This window comes from Betta splendens, chromosome 21 (genome assembly GCF_900634795.4).
Source record: "Betta splendens chromosome 21, fBetSpl5.4, whole genome shotgun sequence".
Lineage (NCBI taxonomy): Eukaryota > Metazoa > Chordata > Actinopteri > Anabantiformes > Osphronemidae > Betta > Betta splendens.
In genome coordinates, this window is record NC_040899.1 from 15578715 (window position 1) to 15597648 (window position 18934).

At 42.5% G+C, this 18934-nt stretch overlaps 2 protein-coding genes and 1 long non-coding RNA gene across 19 annotated transcripts in view; 1 reads left to right on the forward strand and 2 right to left on the reverse strand.

The window, feature by feature from the left end:
* Positions 1-1131, reverse strand: part of tns1b (tensin 1b) — a 92458-nt gene extending 91327 nt beyond the window's left edge. For all 15 annotated transcript variants that reach the window (XR_008693372.1, XM_055504923.1, XM_029135687.3 and 12 more), the window contains exon 1: positions 845-1131. Coding sequence is in view for 14 of the 15 variants with exons in the window: in XM_055504923.1 (XP_055360898.1) it covers positions 845-952 (108 nt within the window). In the remaining variant the exon portion in view is untranslated. The remainder of the gene's footprint in view (positions 1-844) is intronic.
* LOC114846708 (uncharacterized) lies at positions 1015-8080 on the forward strand. Of its 3 annotated transcripts, XR_008693377.1 has the most exons (7): positions 1015-1152; positions 3261-3516; positions 3806-3920; positions 4051-4695; positions 5022-5118; positions 6441-6637; positions 6742-8080. It is a non-coding gene; the product is annotated as an uncharacterized LOC114846708 (long non-coding RNA). The 3 variants fall into 3 exon arrangements; XR_008693375.1 differs by having other exon boundaries at positions 4051-5118; XR_008693376.1 differs by having other exon boundaries at positions 3261-3495; positions 4051-5118.
* Positions 1362-14221, reverse strand: LOC114846707 (sterol 26-hydroxylase, mitochondrial). Its single transcript, XM_029135701.3, has 9 exons — positions 13136-14221; positions 6171-6352; positions 4765-4964; positions 4491-4688; positions 4196-4359; positions 3784-3950; positions 3586-3667; positions 3308-3508; positions 1362-3081 (listed from the first exon to the last, which is right to left on the reverse strand). The coding sequence occupies exons 1-9, from the start codon at positions 13352-13354 to the stop codon at positions 2950-2952; spliced, it is 1545 nt and encodes a 514-aa protein (XP_028991534.1). The 5' UTR covers positions 13355-14221; the 3' UTR covers positions 1362-2949.
* Positions 14222-18934: the final 4713 nt, after the last annotated feature.

The following is an 18934-nucleotide window of genomic DNA, read 5'->3' on the forward strand; positions in this document are numbered from 1 at the left end:
CCTACTGGTGCCATCAGTCTGTACAATTCTGTAAGGGTAAAATCTGTACCTGTGACCTGTCTATTTTAAACTACTTATAAAGGACTACTACTACTACAACTACTTAAAAACTGCTTTAAATGACTATTTTAAATTTCACTTAAGTGGGCAAAGTAATTTCTGGAGTTAATAACTTTTTTTGAATCTTGAATGCGTCTCCTCAGTGACGTGACAGTTGGCTGCCAGACGCTTCACACCACTTCATTACTTCCAGCACAGCCCTGCTGGCACTGTCGGGCCTTCACCTCCCACAGCTCCAGGAAAGTGTCTTCACTGCTACTGCACATAAACACGAGACTTGCATAGTTCAAAAAGTGCTACAATTGAATATGACTCGAAAGCTCTGATTAAAAGATACGCATTAAGCCTAGATTTACAAGCGTCCACAGTCTGAGGCATCCTCTTTTTTGTTTCTCATCTGTCTGTGATCTCAAACAGACAACTAGTAGGCAACACGTTGTTCGTTTACTGTATGTGGTACACAGCGTAAACATCTGGAACCTGAGCAGTAAGACTACCATCAGCTCTGCAGGTAGAACCACCTGCGTCTCACCGTGACTGAACTAAAGGGAACGCTGACAGTTTCTGCTTTAGCTCATTGACCCACAGAAGCCGAGCAGCCCGTGTTTCCTTTATGATGTGATCTGGCTGTGGTTTCAGGGGAGTCGCCCTTCGCTCAGTGCATTCAGCTTTAACCGGACAAGTGGAATCAAAGGTCGGACGTTCTTATCTGAATCCCAACTAAGGTAAAGCTTGTTCAGTGGGTTCTAAAGCGCACGCGCTACCTGCACAGACACGAGCTCACCTTCGTCGGGCTCCTCTCCTCCTCCTTCTTCTTCTCTTCCACATGCCGGTAAACAGGCATTTGCAGAAAGTCCTCTTCGCAGCAGATGAAGCTCACCGTGCAGCCCATCCGAGCACGTCCGGACCCATTCAACACGTTGCTTTTTTTGGCGTCGCTGCAGTTAGATCACTGCTCGGGGTTTGATTATTCCGCTCAAACGCACGACTAACGCGCGCAGCTCGTCCCGCATCGTCCCGCACGGTGGAGACGTCTCCAGCCGCTTAACGCAGACACTGGCGTGAGGCGACCTCCCGGCGAAACACACACAGGTACTGTAGCCCTGCGTAGGAACTCTCTCTCCCTATCTCTCTCTCGCTCCCTCTCTCTCTCGCGCGCGCGCTCTCTCTAACTTTGGGTGAGCATTATGTTCTGATTGGTTTTTCGGCCTGTCAATCTGCACTATGTCAGGCTTCAACAACCATAATAAATATAATAAGGGTGCTGCCGCTGGCCTCTGAATTCTACAGGGAGGTGAGCCGGCTCGGTGCTGCCCTGCACATCAAGCTGTTACTCCAGCAGTGATGAGAAGCGCCACTGGTCGGGTTCGGGGTTCTTTATGCGGTGACGTCTCCCCCTGCTGGCTGCCCCGGGGATTGATCTGATTAACTGGCCAAAATGTAAAAGAATCTGAATGCCTTTATTAGTCCCACAGCGGAACAAAACACACATAGAAACAGAGAGGCAGAGAGAGAGGCAGAGAGGGTGAATAATTATTATTATGAATATTGAACAGGGTTTAAAATGTAACATTGCTTACTGTAGAGTCTGGCTTCAACAGGGAGGAAAGACCTGCAGAATCTCTCAGATCCACCCTCACACAGCTGATCCATTTCACGTTTTACTGGATAGGAAGTTATCTTGTTAAACTATATTGACCTATATAGCCTATATAATGTAGCTTTATTCATCATTTGCTCTTCTCTATGTGCACCAACATTTTTGTCCAGATTGTTAGTTAATTTTGATTTACCACTCATAAAATGTGATTGAGTGAGCCATTGTAAAACTATTCTTGAGACAGTTTACATAATGTCAAGTGTTTCAATAAAATACAAACTTAACATTAATAATACAAATGCAGTTGTTGTGTTTAGTTTTATTTTTTTAGATATATCTTGTTTTTTTCAATACTAAGGTTTTTTTCCCACCACTCAAAATTAATCTGATTATCAAGAAATGCCACCTCATTAATAGAGATGATCATATATAAAGGAAGATAACCTGGTTAACCTGACCAGGGGTGAGGAAATATTCAGAAACATGAGTAAGGTAAAGGTAAAAGGTAAAAATAAGAGAATGCATTATTATCTACGCACATACTATCAACAGTAGGCTGTGTAGACTGTGTACTCTCTATTTGTATTAACACATACGATAAATGAGATTATGTTCTGCTTGTAACCGTAATGATAGCTCAGGACAGTTCAAATGTCCCACATGTTGTATTACTGTAAGAGACACAGATGATAAATCTGTGAAGGACAACAGTCCCGTGATGAAGCATGAAGTTAATAGATGAGTGCAAGAAAGTCAGAACTCTCACAAACCCCCCTACTCATCAACGTACAGAGATCAGGCAGATGCTACCTGGCTTCTATTCCTGCTTCTATTATAAAACAGCTGTGGGGAAAGGCCGGAGGGAGCGTTTAAAAGGGGAGAGGCCCCAAACAAAGCCCGCCGGGCTCAGTGCTGATGCCTGTTATTGACTGGGAGCTGCCCATCTACCTTCAAATAGGGGTCGGACTCCAGCGCCTGAGACAGAAAAACACTCTTCTACACAGAAGAACCTGACATGAGGGCATGAGATAGCAACAAGCTGTAGAGATGCTTGGAGACACTTGTTCCCTTGATTAACTCATACCAGCTTGACAAATGACATCAGTATTAACTGCTTTGGAAAAGAGAGGGAACATGTGTCAATCTAATGAGGTTTACACATTTGCAAGACGTTTCAGATGCTCTGTTGGAATAGTGATGATGAAAACTAAGTGGAAACTATAAAACAGGTCAAAGAGATCAATAAAAACTGTAATGCATCAGGTATTTTTAAAATCTGCAAATACAAATCAGGCTGAATTTTCCCGTTGTCTGTCCACAAAGCGCAGGTTCAGCGGCTTGTCTGGTATGAGAACAGTGCGGCTGATGCATTTCAAGTCTCCTCCTGTTGGGTCTGGCTTAATTTCAAACATCCTGATTAACTGAGGAAACAAAAACAGAAATGAAGTGAAGTTTGCTGTTATGTCACAAACTCATTATAGTCTTGCATTTGATGAGCAAAGAATAAGAGAATGAGGAGTTTAGCCCCACCACCTCTGTTTCCTGGAACTCCCACATCTGCTTTAAAAAGCAATGTTTCTGTGTCACTTTGTATCTTTAGGACTGAAATAAGAAGCTGTGGGCTCCGTAGATGTTACAGATTCTCACCCGAAACAGAAGCATATACATCTCCAGCTCAGCAATGCGGCGCCCGACGCAGCCTCTCACTCCGTAGCCGAATGGAATGGATCCAAATGCGTTGGGCCTGTCGCAGCCGTCACGGAGCCACCTCTCAGGCCTGAACGTGAATGGCTCCTGGAAGGTGTCCTCATCATGGCTGATGGCGTAGTGAAAAAGTGAGAACGGGGTCTGTTGAGGTAGTACATACCATAAGTCTCTTTTATTTTTGAGTTGTAACCAAAAACCAACGTATTAACGAGACCCACATTCTTTGAAAACCGATATCCACCAACGGAAACTTCCTTGCTCGATATTAACCTTGCGTTCATTGAAACAACAGGGTACATCCTGCAAAGGAAGGACAGTAGCCTTACTTAACTTAACTTTACACAGTCTGTTCCTAAGTGCACATCCAGTTCAGATCAGTGTCATGACTGTGCATAGGTAGTTGACTGACAGCTGACCTCAGTGATTCCTTAACCACAGCCCTTAAATACGGCATCCGGACGACCTCCTGAGCAGACGGCATCCGGTCTGCTGGTACCAACGTGGAAACCTCTTCATAAAGTTTATCCTGACATTGCGGGTTCTTGGAAAGCAGGTAAAACGTCCAAGTGAGAGAATTGGAAGTCTGTAAAGCAAGGAATAAGTAAAAAAAAGGCAGAGAAACGGTCACAGCAGGTTTTACCCAATCACCACTGGAATTAACTAAAGTGTTTCTTTATCCACAGCAACTCTGCCTCATGTCACATCCAATAAATAAAGCTTCAGCCAGGATCTGACACAATATCAAGACACAATGAGTGTGTGTTTAAATCTGAAGCGACACTGGTGACATCAGACGCCAATATAGATCGGTGAAGGCTTTCCAGTTACCGTGTCCACCCCAGCCAACAGAAGCTCAGTGACACTGCCGTACACGTCATTAACGCTCATCTGAGGGTTGGAGAGCAGGTACGTCAGGTACTCGCCCTCCACCTCCTGCCCGGTGTCGACGCGCTGCTGAATCACCTCCAACTTCTTGTCAATCAACTGTTTCGCTATTATAAACAGAAGAATGGGAGCAGTTTGATGATTGACACCATTGATATCAATGTACAAAACAGACCCATCCCGGCTCACGCCCGGGGCGTCTCTAGGACGAGTTTCACATCTGGACCCTGTGGTTCACCGTAGCTGAAGATGCCGTCCCAGCCAGCGATGTAGCGTTTCCAGTGGGGCAACACGCTGCGGCTCCACTTGGGCATCAGCAGCACAGCCAAGACGTTGGAGAACATCTGGGCTATGGCAGCGATGAAGTCCTGTGTCCCTGCAGGGATTTCCTTCTCCAGACATCCGAGTCTCGTCTCAAACAGAATGGAAGCGATGCCTGGATGGTGAGAAGAGAGGAACGTAAAAAGGGCAGGGACGCTTCTGTCAATTGAAAAACGAACTGTGTTGTTTACCCTCCAGTGAAAATCGATAGAGCTCATTGGCCAAGTCAGTCACTAAGTCTGCTCTGGGGCTACACTGGCGCAGGTACACGATCCTGTCGACGAAGTCTGTGACCACAGCACTGATCACTCCACTGTAATCGGCGGCGTCCCTGGGATGCAGCATGCGTTTGTTGAGCACCGAGCGCAGCTTGTACCACTGCTCCCCCTCCCTGTGCGACAGACACAAGCTTGACTTAGTGTAATGTGTCCTAATTTGTCTCTTTTAGATGAGTTGAATTTTACTGTGAAGCATCCCAGTTACTGCATCTGCAAAATGCCAACCTGATGCAGACGGTGAATACAACAGAGGCCTCACCCTTCATTGTAAGTGAAAAAAGCCAGTTTTTCTCTGAAAGTGCTACAGATTTGTCATGTCTACTCAAAAAAGCATGATATCTTACTTGTTAGTCTACAAAATATAGACCAGAAGATAATATATTTCTGATAACAGAAATCCATTTCTTTCCACAAATCTGTGTTATAAATGTATTTTCTGTGTAGTTTAAACAAGTTCTTCTTTATCTAAAAAGAAACCTGAGGTGCAGCGCAATGAGCCGAGTCTCACCCTGACACTTAAACCGGAACAAATGTGCTGATGCTGCCCCGCCCTGCAGGGGGCAAACGTGAGCCGACAGGTGCAACGGCTTTAAACTGCTTTAAAGAAATCACTGCTAAGACCACAAATGGTCTTAGAATGGAAGAAAAAAAATCCAGCGCTTGTTAATCAAATCCAGCACGTCATAGGCAGGTTGATCACGATGACCTGATGTCCTGTGTACTGTACAACAATAACACCATTAACATGCTATGCCTTGCCAGAAAGAAGGCATGTGTATGTAAAACTGCACATATTCATTTAGAAAACGTTCTGAAAGTATAATATCAACCATATAACGTATTGTGTATGTACTGTATGTATATATATTGATAATTTTTAACAAGACACAGAGATTTACGTTTATGGACAGAACCTTTCCATAAACTCTACTGTAAATGCTGGTACCTCAGGTTCTGTACAGACATCGTATGTCTCTGTGGATGTACAAACACAGATATGTGTATATTTGAACAGTGAATGCATATACTGACATTTAGTTGTTTGACATTCGCCAACTTAAGGTAGTAGTGTTTGTGATGCAGCCAATAAAAGAAATTGTGCTCAGGCTTTATCTAAAATACAATAATGGCTAAAGGAAAAGTGAGACAGTCATAGCAGCAAGTTAGCTTGTGTAAAAGTGAGTATATCAGAGTAAAAGGAAGACGACTGTTCATTACTCCAGCTCCATGTGGTCATTCAGTACGACCTGTTTGACAGTCAGTTGTTTTGCTTTAAAGTAGTGAATGCACGTGTGTAAGTAAGTATGTGTCAGCCTTACACTGTGAAAGGCCCATCGCCGAATCCTCGCATGTCTCTGTAATCCTTCCATATGGACATGTCTCCTCGGGAAGGGAACTTGTCTTCATTTCTCAAGAGTTCCTCCAGATGTTGTGGAGAGTTGATGACCACTCCATTCACTCTGTCCCTGTATATGGGCCCATACTGCTGCTTCTGATAGATCTGATGGTGGACAATGTGAATGCAGGGTATTTAAAGCACAACATGACTGTATTGTTTTAGGTACATTTCATTTTTTGGCACACTTTAGGTGTTGGGAATATAATTCCAGTCTGGGTCGTGGGCTGGCTTCGCCCCTTCTCCTGCTCCTGCCGTGGTCAAATAAGCATCACTCCACGAACTCCGCGCTGGTATTTCCCACTCAATCCCAAACGCGACCAGCTGACCAAAACCTGATTGTGATGGGATAATGGACACTTGTGTAATTAATCCCTCCATCTCACCACTGTAAGTTTAATTTTTATAGTCATTTATTTGGTATTCTAACACAAATGTAAATGCTGTAATTTCACTTGAATAAACAATCCAACAAGCAAATTTGTCGCTCACAGTGGTCCAAGGCATCGCTCAGGGGGTTTGTGTGTTTGCTCAGACACAACAATTAGACACACAATCAGTGGGAACATTGGTCATTACCATCACCCCCGGTCCGGCTTAGTCGCAGCATGCTGCTCACGACTGACATGCATTCCCATGGACTCTATCGTACGGTACGTTTGTCTTTGTTTAGCCATGTTTGTCTTTATTTAACCACGCGTTGCTCAGCATTTAAGAAGTGCATTAGTGCATGTGTGCTTAGCCGTGCCTAGCTGCTTGTTTAGCCGTTTGTTTAGCCTTTCTTTAGCCTTGCTCAGCTATGTCAGCCAAGCTTTGCTCTGCAGAAGATGTACCTTTTGTCATTAATGTTAGCCCTGTTTTGTTAGTCTGGTTTTCTCAGCCCTACCTGTTTACCTTTTGAGTTTTTTCAGGATTCTGTACAAGCTCCTGGCCACAATCCCATTTACCTGATGTAAAGACCAGATAGTCGACATTAGACTGGGCCCGTTTGTTCCTCCACTCCCAGGCTAAAGACGTGCAAGGGCTTCTATGGAGTTCAACAACATATAGCCCTGTTGGAAGGCTCTCTGCCCCGTTCTGCTGCGGATTTACAGTTTGCTCCTCATTCTGTTGCAACCTCACGGAACGTTTCATGCAACCCTGTTGCAACCTGTCAGCAGGACCCACCTCCATCGGCTAAGTCCCCAGTTTTTTTTGTTCAGGCCTTTACAGTGTTCCCCAGGGCCGATGCATCCCCTGCCTCAGACTCTAGGTTGTCTTCTTCAGAGACTCGGGCTATCTGGCAAGTGTTGCTCAGCATTTAAGATGTGCATTAGTGCATGGTTTTGCAGGTTTTGGCTTTTGTTTAGCCTTGTTCAACTACGCTTTGCTCTGCAAGATGTACCTTGTGCCAGTTATGTTTGACTTGTTTTGTTAGCCCTGTTTTGTTACTTTGGTTTTCTTATGCCCTACCTGTTTTCTTTTTAGTTTTTTCCCTCTTGGTTTATTTTGTGTGCAATTAGCAGGAGTGTTTTTGATTTTGTCATTAAGTTTTTGATTAAGTAGTAACTTGGGTCCCAATCAACTCCCATAGACTCCCACAAACGCAACTAACAGGAATTGTCAGAGTCCACCATGTTTGATTTATTTTCTCCAAGTTCGCTTTACAGCATAGAAAGATGTCAACCCTGCTGTAAAGATATCTGTATTGTTACTGGCTATAATGCTATTATGAATCGTGAATAATTTGTATAAATTTTTAATGAATCAACTAAATGTATTTAATATTAACAGTTATAACCAGAAAATCAATAAACATTTTTATATTGCAGCAAAGAAATAAAGAAAAGAAAATATGCACACATGTCTTGAACCTGTCTTTGTATTTGAATCACGGTTGTGAAACGTGTGGGAAATTTTGTGTTTGTCATGAGATGCTGTGCCTCTGGCTGAGGGTTGTTCCTGGGGGGTCATCAACCATTTGGTTATCAAATGGTGGGGGTTTCACTGTAGTGACCACGGGAACATTGTTAAAGGAAGTAAAGGGGGGTTTACTGCACTCATGTATATCAAAGACCAGTCAACAGCTCATGTGGGGGTTTGTAACATGGTATAAATACAGATCTTGTGTCCTCAGTCCCTCACTGGATACTTTGTACATGCTGTAGTAAGATGTGCCTTACGTCGAGGGTATTGTGATTGGGATCCACTCCGTGTCGACATGAGAGCAAACTTTAAGATGGTTTATCACACTGATAATCTCCGGTTGATTTCTTTATAAGAAGATTTCCACAACAATTTGGTGTCAGAAGTGGGATAGATGTTCCGTTGATCGACGCCTGGCCCAGACTGAAGGTAAACCACCGGTGGGAATCTCATAGGAGATTCAGGGAAATTTCTGCTCCAACAAATGGAGGGCTGGAGTCCCGCCTGATGCTGGGTCCGGGTGGCGGACAGCGGACGCTCCATTCAGTTTGTGAGTACACTGTTATGAATCATCTCTGTTTACGGAAACACTTTGGGTGTTGTAGCGCTTGGTATTGGTTAAGTAACGTTCGTGTTTAAATTCTGTAATACCTTGATGGTGAGATGGTGAGAGCCCATTAGTCTTTGAAGGACTTTGTGAGTAGCAGACACCAGTGTGGATAAAAAAAAAATACAAACAAACAGGGAAAGGTAACTGATTGATCACTGGTAGGATTACGAAGAATTTGTGAAGCCATGAGGGCTTATAAGGGAAACCCCTTATAAGCCCACTACGAACCACTTTAAGCTCAGCTTGTGTGTTATATGTCACTTTGTATCAGATGTGGCTTGTTTGTTTTTTGTTGTTGGTTTTTAAGTCTAGATTAATTATGACTGTTATATAAGATAACTATTAATTATACTTAATTAAGGAGATAGTAGATCTATGGATGTCCCACTGGAGTAAAGGGGATATGATTGATCTAATAATATATATAATGCTATAAGCTTGTGATGACTCCTTCAGTGTCTGTGTGCAGCATGATAAACACACAACAGGGTATGTTGCTCTGAACGAATGTGTCGTACAAACTACCTGGCTGAAAAAAAGTCATCATAAGGTAATTGTGTGAATGCTAATGTCTAACCATGCTGTGGTATGGGAAGATCAGAATGAGTGGAGACTTGTGTGTTTGAAAAAATCCAGTTAAAGTCTAAGCATCTGCCCAAGTGAGTCTAGGAACAAACCCAAAGAAATTACTATTTAATCCTTACAGGCTCTGATTAACAGGCTGCAAACAATGGAAAACTGGGTGAGGATGTTCAACTTTGGCACCAGGTAAACTATAGAAACAAATAACATTTTATTATGTAGTCCGTGTCACTCATTAGCAAAAGGTTGAACCAGGAGAAGAGGAAGTTGGCAGGTAGGAAGAAGAAGGTAGGGGAAGTTAAGAGTAGATGGAAATCTGTAAGATTTGTTTTGAGAAAGAAAGTCTTGTGAAAGTGAGCAAAGGATTTTCATCGAAATCAGCTAAACCACAGAGACAGCAGAGGACGACAGGTCAGAGCATAGAGAAGACACAGACATGAGCATAGAAACATATAGAGAAGGCACAAATTATTAGGATGTTTCTTAAATCAATACTAAATTTCAACAGTAAATTTAGAATGACTAGTTTTTATATACAGACTATTTATGCTCCACAAGTTTTTGAAAAGAAATCAGTAGGATTGAATTAAATTTTTAAAAAGATTTTATAGGGAAAGCATATATGTCAGATTGATAGAAAAATAGATGAAAACCCATTTTTTCTATAGTCATTTTCATCCCTGAGTGATGATAATGTTATAATGATAATGATAAAACGGGATAGTAATTATGACCAGATACTGGTTGATGTGGATGTTTACTGAAACTGATAACATCCGAATAGATTTTACTTGAGTCTCTGAGCCAAGGTTCCATTGTTTGACACCTCACCCCCACTTTGTCTGTCCTCACACCAAAGGGTTAATTAACTTTAGAATCATTTGGAGCTGTTTTCACCCAGACAGTCCTGGTGGTTTATCAATGAATACTAACTGAATGTGGATCTAGCGTATTCATGTTATCTCTGACTCACGTTATTGGGATTTGCTATACCTTTACAGGGTTAATTTGTGTTATGTGGCCATATTATTTCCTCCGGAAGGTTTACTAAAAGAGTTTATTATATTCGTAATTTTCCTAGAAATATTGGACTATTGGAGATGCAAAATTTACAAACAAAACATTTAATAGAATCACTAAGCGATATCTTAATTGAAGTTTTTAGTGTATTAGTGTCCATTGATTTGTGATTTTGAAGAGATATATATAACAATTTACATGGGATTATTTTTTGTGACTATTTTTTATGACTTTTTGACTTGGACTTCTGACTGCAACACAGACTTGATTTTTATTTTGTTTCTTCCTAAGAGTTTTAGAAGGTGTTACTGAATTCAGTGTACATACAGTATATAGTTTTGTTTTTGCTTGTTTGGGGATTTTTTGATTGTTTTATATGCTTGTGTTTGTTTTAATCTTAGATTATCTGCAGTAAAATGAGTTTTTCTAATGAGATGCTTTATACAGATGTCTGAAGGACCGCAGTATACAATCATTTCTGTTCTTGTCACTTTTAATCCATATCATCTTTGTGAAATCAGGTTTTGATGAAGGGTGAACCTGGGTTAATCCAGGTACACATGCTAACATTTCTTTTCTTTTCATGGGTTTAATCCATGTATCAAAAGGGAGGAGGTTCAAATATTTGTTTGTGATTTTTACATTTTTTGTGTTGTGAAAGTGGTTCTGATTTCTCACCCAATATTAAGAGTTGAAAGAGTCTGAATATCATTGATGTTAACCTAGACAATTTCTTCTGAGAATGATAGCGTTGGTTTCTAGATGACAATCAAAACTGGATTAAAAAGACCTAAATTAAATTAAATCTAAAATTTGTGACCAATGACACAAATGCAAGTATAAGAAGCCGCAGTTTTAATCAGTAAAAAACATTAAAATAAAAATAAATAAAAGTTCTAAGGTACTATTTACCAAGAACTATTTAACAGCTGTAACCTCCAAAGCTAAAGTTTGAAAAGGTGAATGATTAGATCCTTCAATGATTGGTTTTGAACTAAACAGGAGTCTATTGTTTATTGATGTTCATTTTATTCAAATTCCTTAAAAATGCATCAGTTACTGTTTTATTATTTTCACAAACATCTAAAATGATTCTGTCTTATATAATTGTCAGAGGAGCCATAGTAAGACCTCACAGTGAAGCCTATGATACTTTCTGCTTCACATTTTATAATGTTTGACTACAGTAACTGAGAATATTCCACAATGGCTTTTTGAACAGTTTTTGCTTTTACTTTAAACATGTTTTCAATTTTATGAAATCTTTCCTGTTTTCACACTGTAAGAAACCGTTCTTCTATTTCTATTTTTCTAATACTAACACTTACTAACACTAACACATCTAACTAACTTTTATCAGCATTAGCTGCTACTACTTTGTGTCATTGATGATGTCATTTATGTGCAGGCTGTAACTGCTTATAGTTTTATATTTTTAAGCTTCCCTTAATGATTCTCCCCCTGAAAGCAGGAGCTGACCTGACCTACTGTTTTGGACCACCGATGAAAAAACAAAGGACAGCAGAGATGGAATCAACAGTAGAGCAACATCGGAAACTCCTTCAACAGAACAGGTTTAAGGAATCTTCTGTGAGTACGGAAACCATGTTTCCTTCTATTAATGTGGACGAGCACCAACAGAATATCAAGGACTTAAAAGGGAGACAGACAGTAAATAGACAATACCTTCAAATGTTGACAATAATTTCCCTTGTTTGTATGTTTGACACTTAGTGTCAAAAAGGGAGGAATGTGGGAAATTTTGTGTTTGTCATGAGATGCTGTGCCTCTGGCTGAGGGTTGTTCCTGGGGGGTCATGAACCATTTGGTTATCAAATGGTGGGGATTTCACTGTAGTGACCACGGGAACATTGTTAAAGGAAGTAAAGGGGGTTTACTGCACTCATGTATATCAAAGACCAGTCAACAGCTCATGTGGGGGTTTGTAACAGGGTATAAATATAGATCTTGTGTCCTCAGTCCCTCAGTGGATACTTTGTACATGCTGTAGTAAGATGTGCCTTACATCGAGGGTATTGTGATTGTGATCCACTCCGTGTCGACATGAGAGTAAACTTTGAGATGGTTTATCACACTGATGATCTCCGGTTGATTTCTTTATAAGAAGATTTCCACAACAAACGAACCTCCCATAAATATTAAACCTTTCGGTCCGCAGCATTGACAGAACCCGCTCAAAACCAAGTGCAGCTTCACCTGACTGGTGTGTTTGACAGGATTTGTGAACTTGCAGTATGGTTCTTTCGCAAATAAAGTAAATCTTTCCTGTTATTTTATTAATTTGCAAATTGCTCGCCGTTTTGTGTCACGTTGTGATTCAAGACAATTCGTTTCCTCAAACCATTTGAGGTGTCAATGTACCATAAATCTTAAATTCGCAGAGGGAGTATGTTTATGTTTAAAAGCATTTCACCTGCTGCAGGTGGCTCTGCAGGATAAAACTAGGATCTCTGATGTAAGCTGTGACAGTTATCTGGACATTTCTATGGTAACAAGGGTAAAACCACCAGCGTGACATTTTCAATTAGCATAGTCACTGGGGAAAAATGCAGAACAGAATCAACACATTCCACAAAGTAATGCCATATTGTAATGCATAATCTGATTATTCAGGTCAACTTCACACACCAGCAGTTATTTAAGGCATTTCTTGAATGCATCCAAACATGCAGCACTTTTGGATGCATGTGAAATTGACAGTGTTCTAAAGCACATAGATCATACAGAGGAGTGTGTGCAGGCTGGTCTACCTGGAGCTCATGCGTACGGTTGTAGAAACCCTGAAACAGCAGTCTGTAGAGGAGCTTCACAGAGCTGGCGTGAGGGAGGTCATCCATGGGCCGAGGTTGATCCTGGGAGGCGAAGGTGTGCCCCATCTCTGTGGAGAACGCCCGAGTTGCAAAGACACGGTGTGGCCAAAGCCACATGCCACGTCTTTTCAGAGCACTCTGACACAGCCACACAGCCATGATTTGGACAGAACAGCAAACACTCGTTCCTCGTTCGTGTTGGAGACTAGCAGAGCAGGGAGGGGCCACATCTCACCTCTCTCATGTTTAACCCATGTGACTGTCTAGGATCAATCAGGGCCTCCTCAACCATTTGAAATTTTTTTACTGAGTTGAAATCATAGATTTAAGCTAATTTTGTCAAAGCCTTTATTGTTACAAATGTATTAAAATGCCTAAATACATGATCTCACTGAGTTTGGCAGCAAAATACTAGACTCCGCCAGAAACGTCAACCGAAGAAAGGATACGCCCCCCTTCACATCACCCACAGGGCTCATCCACCTCCACCTCCACACAGTCAAACAAACACCATTTTCAACCTGAGCCTGCAGCTGGAGAGAGTTCCCCTTGAGTGGAAAAAGTCATGCATTGTGCCAGTGAATGAGACGCCACGTCCCAGAGTCCTCAACAACTACAGTCCCGTGGCTCTGACCTCTGACATCATGAAGGCTTTTGAGAGGCTGATCCTGGACTCACTGCATCCTCTGGTCAAACCCTCAGACGACCCCCTCAAGTTCACATATCAACACCTTCTAGGAGTGGATGACGCCATCATACATCTGCTCCATTGCACCTACAACCACCTGCAGCCTGGCGCCTCAATGAGGATCATGTTCTTTTCTTTTCTTTCTCCAGTGCTTTTAACACCATCCAGCCTGCGCTGCTGGGAGAGAAACTGAAGGACATGCAGGTGGAGCCCCCCTGATCTCATGGATCATGGACTACCTCACAATCGCCCCCAGTACGTCTGTCTGCAGAACTGTTTGTCTGACACCGTGGTCTGCAGCACAGGAGCTCCACTGGGGACAGTCCTGTCTCCCTTCCTCTTCACCCTGTACACCTCAGACTTCAGGTACAACACACCAGCAGTTATTTAAGGCATTTCTTGAATGCATCCAAACATGCAGCACTTTTGGATGCATGTGAAATTGACAGTGTTCTAAAGCACATAGATCATACAGAGGAGTGTGTGCAGGCTGGTCTACCTGGAGCTCATGCGTACGGTTGTAGAAACCCTGAAACAGCAGTCTGTAGAGGAGCTTCACAGAGCTGGCGTGAGGGAGGTCATCCATGGGCCGAGGTTGATCCTGGGAGGCGAAGGTGTGCCCCATCTCTGTGGAGAACGCCCGAGTTGCAAAGACACGGTGTGGCCAAAGCCACATGCCACGTCTTTTCAGAGCACTCTGACACAGCCACACAGCCATGATTTGGACAGAACAGCAAACACTCGTTCCTCGTTCGTGTTGGAGACTAGCAGAGCAGGGAGGGGCCACATCTCACCTCTCTCATGTTTAACCCATGTGACTGTCTAGGATCAATCAGGGCCTCCTCAACCATTTGAAATTTTTTTACTGAGTTGAAATCATAGATTTAAGCTAATTTTGTCAAAGCCTTTATTGTTACAAATGTATTAAAATGCCTAAATACATGATCTCACTGAGTTTGGCAGCAAAATACTAGACTCCGCCAGAAACGTCAACCGAAGAAAGGATACGCCCCCCTTCACATCACCCACAGGGCTCATCCACCTCCACCTCCACACAGTCAAACAAACACCATTTTCAACCTGAGCCTGCAGCTGGAGAGAGTTCCCCTTGAGTGGAAAAAGTCATGCATTGTGCCAGTGAATGAGACGCCACGTCCCAGAGTCCTCAACAACTACAGTCCCGTGGCTCTGACCTCTGACATCATGAAGGCTTTTGAGAGGCTGATCCTGGACTCACTGCATCCTCTGGTCAAACCCTCAGACGACCCCCTCAAGTTCACATATCAACACCTTCTAGGAGTGGATGACGCCATCATACATCTGCTCCATTGCACCTACAACCACCTGCAGCCTGGCGCCTCAATGAGGATCATGTTCTTTTCTTTTCTTTCTCCAGTGCTTTTAACACCATCCAGCCTGCGCTGCTGGGAGAGAAACTGAAGGACATGCAGGTGGAGCCCCCCTGATCTCATGGATCATGGACTACCTCACAATCGCCCCCAGTACGTCTGTCTGCAGAACTGTTTGTCTGACACCGTGGTCTGCAGCACAGGAGCTCCACTGGGGACAGTCCTGTCTCCCTTCCTCTTCACCCTGTACACCTCAGACTTCAGGTACAACTCAGAGCCCTGTCATCGCCAGACGTTCTCTATGACTCTGCTATTGTAGGACGTATCCAGGGTGGTGACGTCACACAGTATCAGGGAGTGGTGGACAGTTTTGTGGACTGGTGTGGACAGAACCACCTCCAACTGAACATCAGTAAAACTAAGGAGCTGGTGATAGACTTTAGGAAATCTAGGAGTGCTGTCAGCCCTCTCACTATTAAAAAGGAAGAGGTGGAGGTGGTGACCGTGTACAAATACCTGGGAGCGTACTTGGACAATAAACTAGACTGGTAAAATAACTCCTTAGCTGTGTACAAGAAGGTTCAGAGCAGGTTGTACTTCCTGAGGAGGCTCAGGTCCTTTAACGTCTGCAGCTCCATGCTGAGGATGTTCTATGAGTCTGTGGGTCCAGTGTTTTAGGCTGTGGTCTGTGGGGCAGCAGCATGAATGTAGCAGACAGTAACAGACTGGACAAAGTGATCAGCATTGCTGGTTCTGTTCTGGGGGTGGAGCTGGACCCCCTACATGCTGTAGCTGAGACAACACCTCCTACCCTGCAATAACATGTATAATAAAACTTTAGTAGCTAGTAGTAGCTTTAGCTAGTAATTAGATGTGAGTGTGTGTATATGTTTGGATTTTATTATTAATTTCCCTACCTTCATGTGTGTACCTCTATAACCGTGACAGTGATCAAATTGTGCAAAATAATAAATTTTATTAATTTAATAATAATAACGTTTTTTGAATCTTGAATCTTCAAGGTCATGGATGACCAAGCCTGGGCAATCTGTTCTTCAATAGATTTGACTCTGCCCAACCCCCAGTCTCCAACCACATGGCTCTATCTTCACACCTCTCCAGTCCAGGCATCTCCTCCCAGCTGCAGCTGTTTACACCTTAGCACCACACAGCTCACCAGGTGGGCGGTGGGTTGAACCTGTGTTCTTATTCAGGTTAGTTATTAAAGCTTAGTCCTTCTTGTTTAGCTGTCAGCTGACATCGAGGGTTTAACCTTGAAGTTTAGTTGCTGTATAAGATTCTTAATTTCACTTAGTTTATTAAGTCCCAGTAAGGATAGATAAGTAAGTGTAAGCAATGATTTTTAGGGGTTTTACTAATGTGCCCATCTTAAGTTAGCTATTCGATTGTCCTTACTTTCTAAATTAGTAAGTTGTATAATCACTTGGATGCAGTATGTGTGTATGGAAAGTGTGAAAATGAAAATGAATGAGAGAAGACTTGTATGTGTGCCGTCTGCTGTGGGACTATTCTTCTATTCTGTTTCTGTTGTGTCTCATCCCAAGTTGACGAACTTATTCGAAGGAGGCCTGTTGGTTCAAAAGTTGGTGTTTGAGTCGTTGAATGTTGAATTGGAGTGTAAATAGCTTGCGCTAAAAAAGAAGCGGATGATCTCAGCAGGATTCCTAGTGGAGTGAGAGAAAAAGAGATGGTAGCATGGTACAGTATGTGAGGGAGGAAAGGACTTCAAGGAGTGAAGGAAAAGGAAAGTGTGAACGTTGACAATGAAACTGTGAACCTTGCATTTCAGTGTGTAGCTTGTAAAAATATGCAGAACGCATAAAACTATACGATAAAAAACGATAAAAACCCTGAGCTCATGACAGTGACATGACTGACTGATATATGCTCTACGGACTGAACATGACACACGTCAATGATGTTTATTGTTGTTGATTTTATATAATGAGGGTTTAACCATTTTCATTCTGCATCTCAGTGTGTTGTTGCACACAGGAAGCTCACATTTATTTAATTAATCCAATTCCAGCTAGACTTCTCATCCACTTAATATCGTGGGGCTGCGCAGACCAACACATCTATAGGAGGCGTAACGACGTAGAAGCACAGACCTTCATGATTGACTGTTGCTGTGTGTGAGGATCACCTGTTGGAGCTGAAAGAAGAGCCTAGGCAAAAGGAGACGTCCTAGGCAAAGGACGAGCTGGAGCCATCAAGGGGTACAGGAGAACGTGGGACCATGCCCGACAAGAAGGTCCCAACATGTTGGTCAAGACGACCTCAAGAGCAGTTCAAGTTAAAGGCTCTCCCAACTGGTATCATCTGAACCACTGTGTTAAAGTATCAGAGGGGGAAATGGGGAACCCTAAGATTGATGTTTAGTAAAAATGGTTTATGATAGTCAGGTTAATCATTGTATGAGTAATGATACCTGTGTTGTTTGTTATAATGTATCTAATTGACCTGCCATGAGGGTCCAAGTGTGTTTGTAAACTTGTCAGTAATTTGTTTTTGTGTTTATTTTTAGAGGCAGGTACCGGATTCACCTGTGAAACATTCGGAGGTCATCAAGCTGGCTGCCCTGAAAAGTCCTGTATTAGCAGTAGGATAAATTGGCTATTTTAATTGATTTATGTGTCCACATTGCTAAGGTTAAATGAAACTTAAAATGGGTTGAGACCTTGCTAGTGCTTATCACTGGTTTAAGGCAGTAAAGTAAATTGGGCTTAGCTTTAATGGACATTTGTCTGGCCATTGAGGGGGAAAGTTTGTGGTAAATTCTGTTCCTTCTATGGAGTTATTTCTGTCCATTGCAACAAATGTCAAGTTGACCGTGGCGGCCACTAAAACAAATAAACTGCTGCAGCTGAATAAACATTGACTTTCGATGGACACGTACTGTAGGCAATCGCTGGTTGCATCAACAACACAGCTTTAAAAAGTGGGCATTGGGAGATGTGTTCTTAGAGTGCTTTGCAGAGGGTCTGCTTCAGACACCCAGCTGACCTTTTTCGACCTCTCAGTTCTTTCTGGAAAAGAACCAGCGGGTGAATTCGGCCACCACCTCTCTCATGATTATTCTGTGATTGTACTTTTTTATTTTATGTGATAAATTCATGTGTTAATGTGTGCATAAAAGTTGAGTCCGTGTGAAATCTCTAGCATGGTCGGAACATGAAATACACGTCAGTCCTGTATGAAGTTGTGTGCTCAGCGGGGGGCAGTCCAGACAGAGGCAGGAAGAGACTCAACAAGCAAGTATGTACAACTATGTACAAGTATTACTGTTTGTTTGTTGTATTGCATAATTGTTTTTTGTTGTTGTTTACCTTCTCTTTTTCCTGTCAAATTGCTGCTGAAAACACAGAAATTCATTGTGGGATCAATAAAGTTATATACTATCTTAAGGGCCTATATCACACAGGCTACATGTGAGACAGTTTCCAGATGAGACGGTGGGGTGTGAGGACAGTAATCTGGAAGTCAACACCAAAAGGACCAAGGAGATCATTGTTATTTTCAATAGCGCTGCTGTTGAGCAGGTACCCAGCTTCAAGTTTCTCTGAATCCACATCTCTGAGGATGCCACATGGTCTATCCTGGTTAGGAAGGCATGAGGCCATCTGGTTTCTCTCATCTGTCCGTCAGGATACTGGAGCAGTTACTGCCGTGTCATTGAGA

Excerpts from the sequence above, each read along its gene's own strand:
- LOC114846707 (XM_029135701.3), bottom strand. The coding sequence starts at position 13,354 with ATGGCTGTGTGGCTGTGTCAGAGTGCTCTGAAAAGACGTGGCATGTGG. Across the intron at positions 6,353-13,135 it reads ACCGTACGCATGAGCTCCAG|ATCTATCAGAAGCAGCAGTA; the intron begins GTAGACCAGCCT and ends GTCCACCATCAG. Across the intron at positions 3,509-3,585 it reads GATATCGGTTTTCAAAGAAT|ACCCCGTTCTCACTTTTTCA; the intron begins GTGGGTCTCGTT and ends CTACCTCAACAG.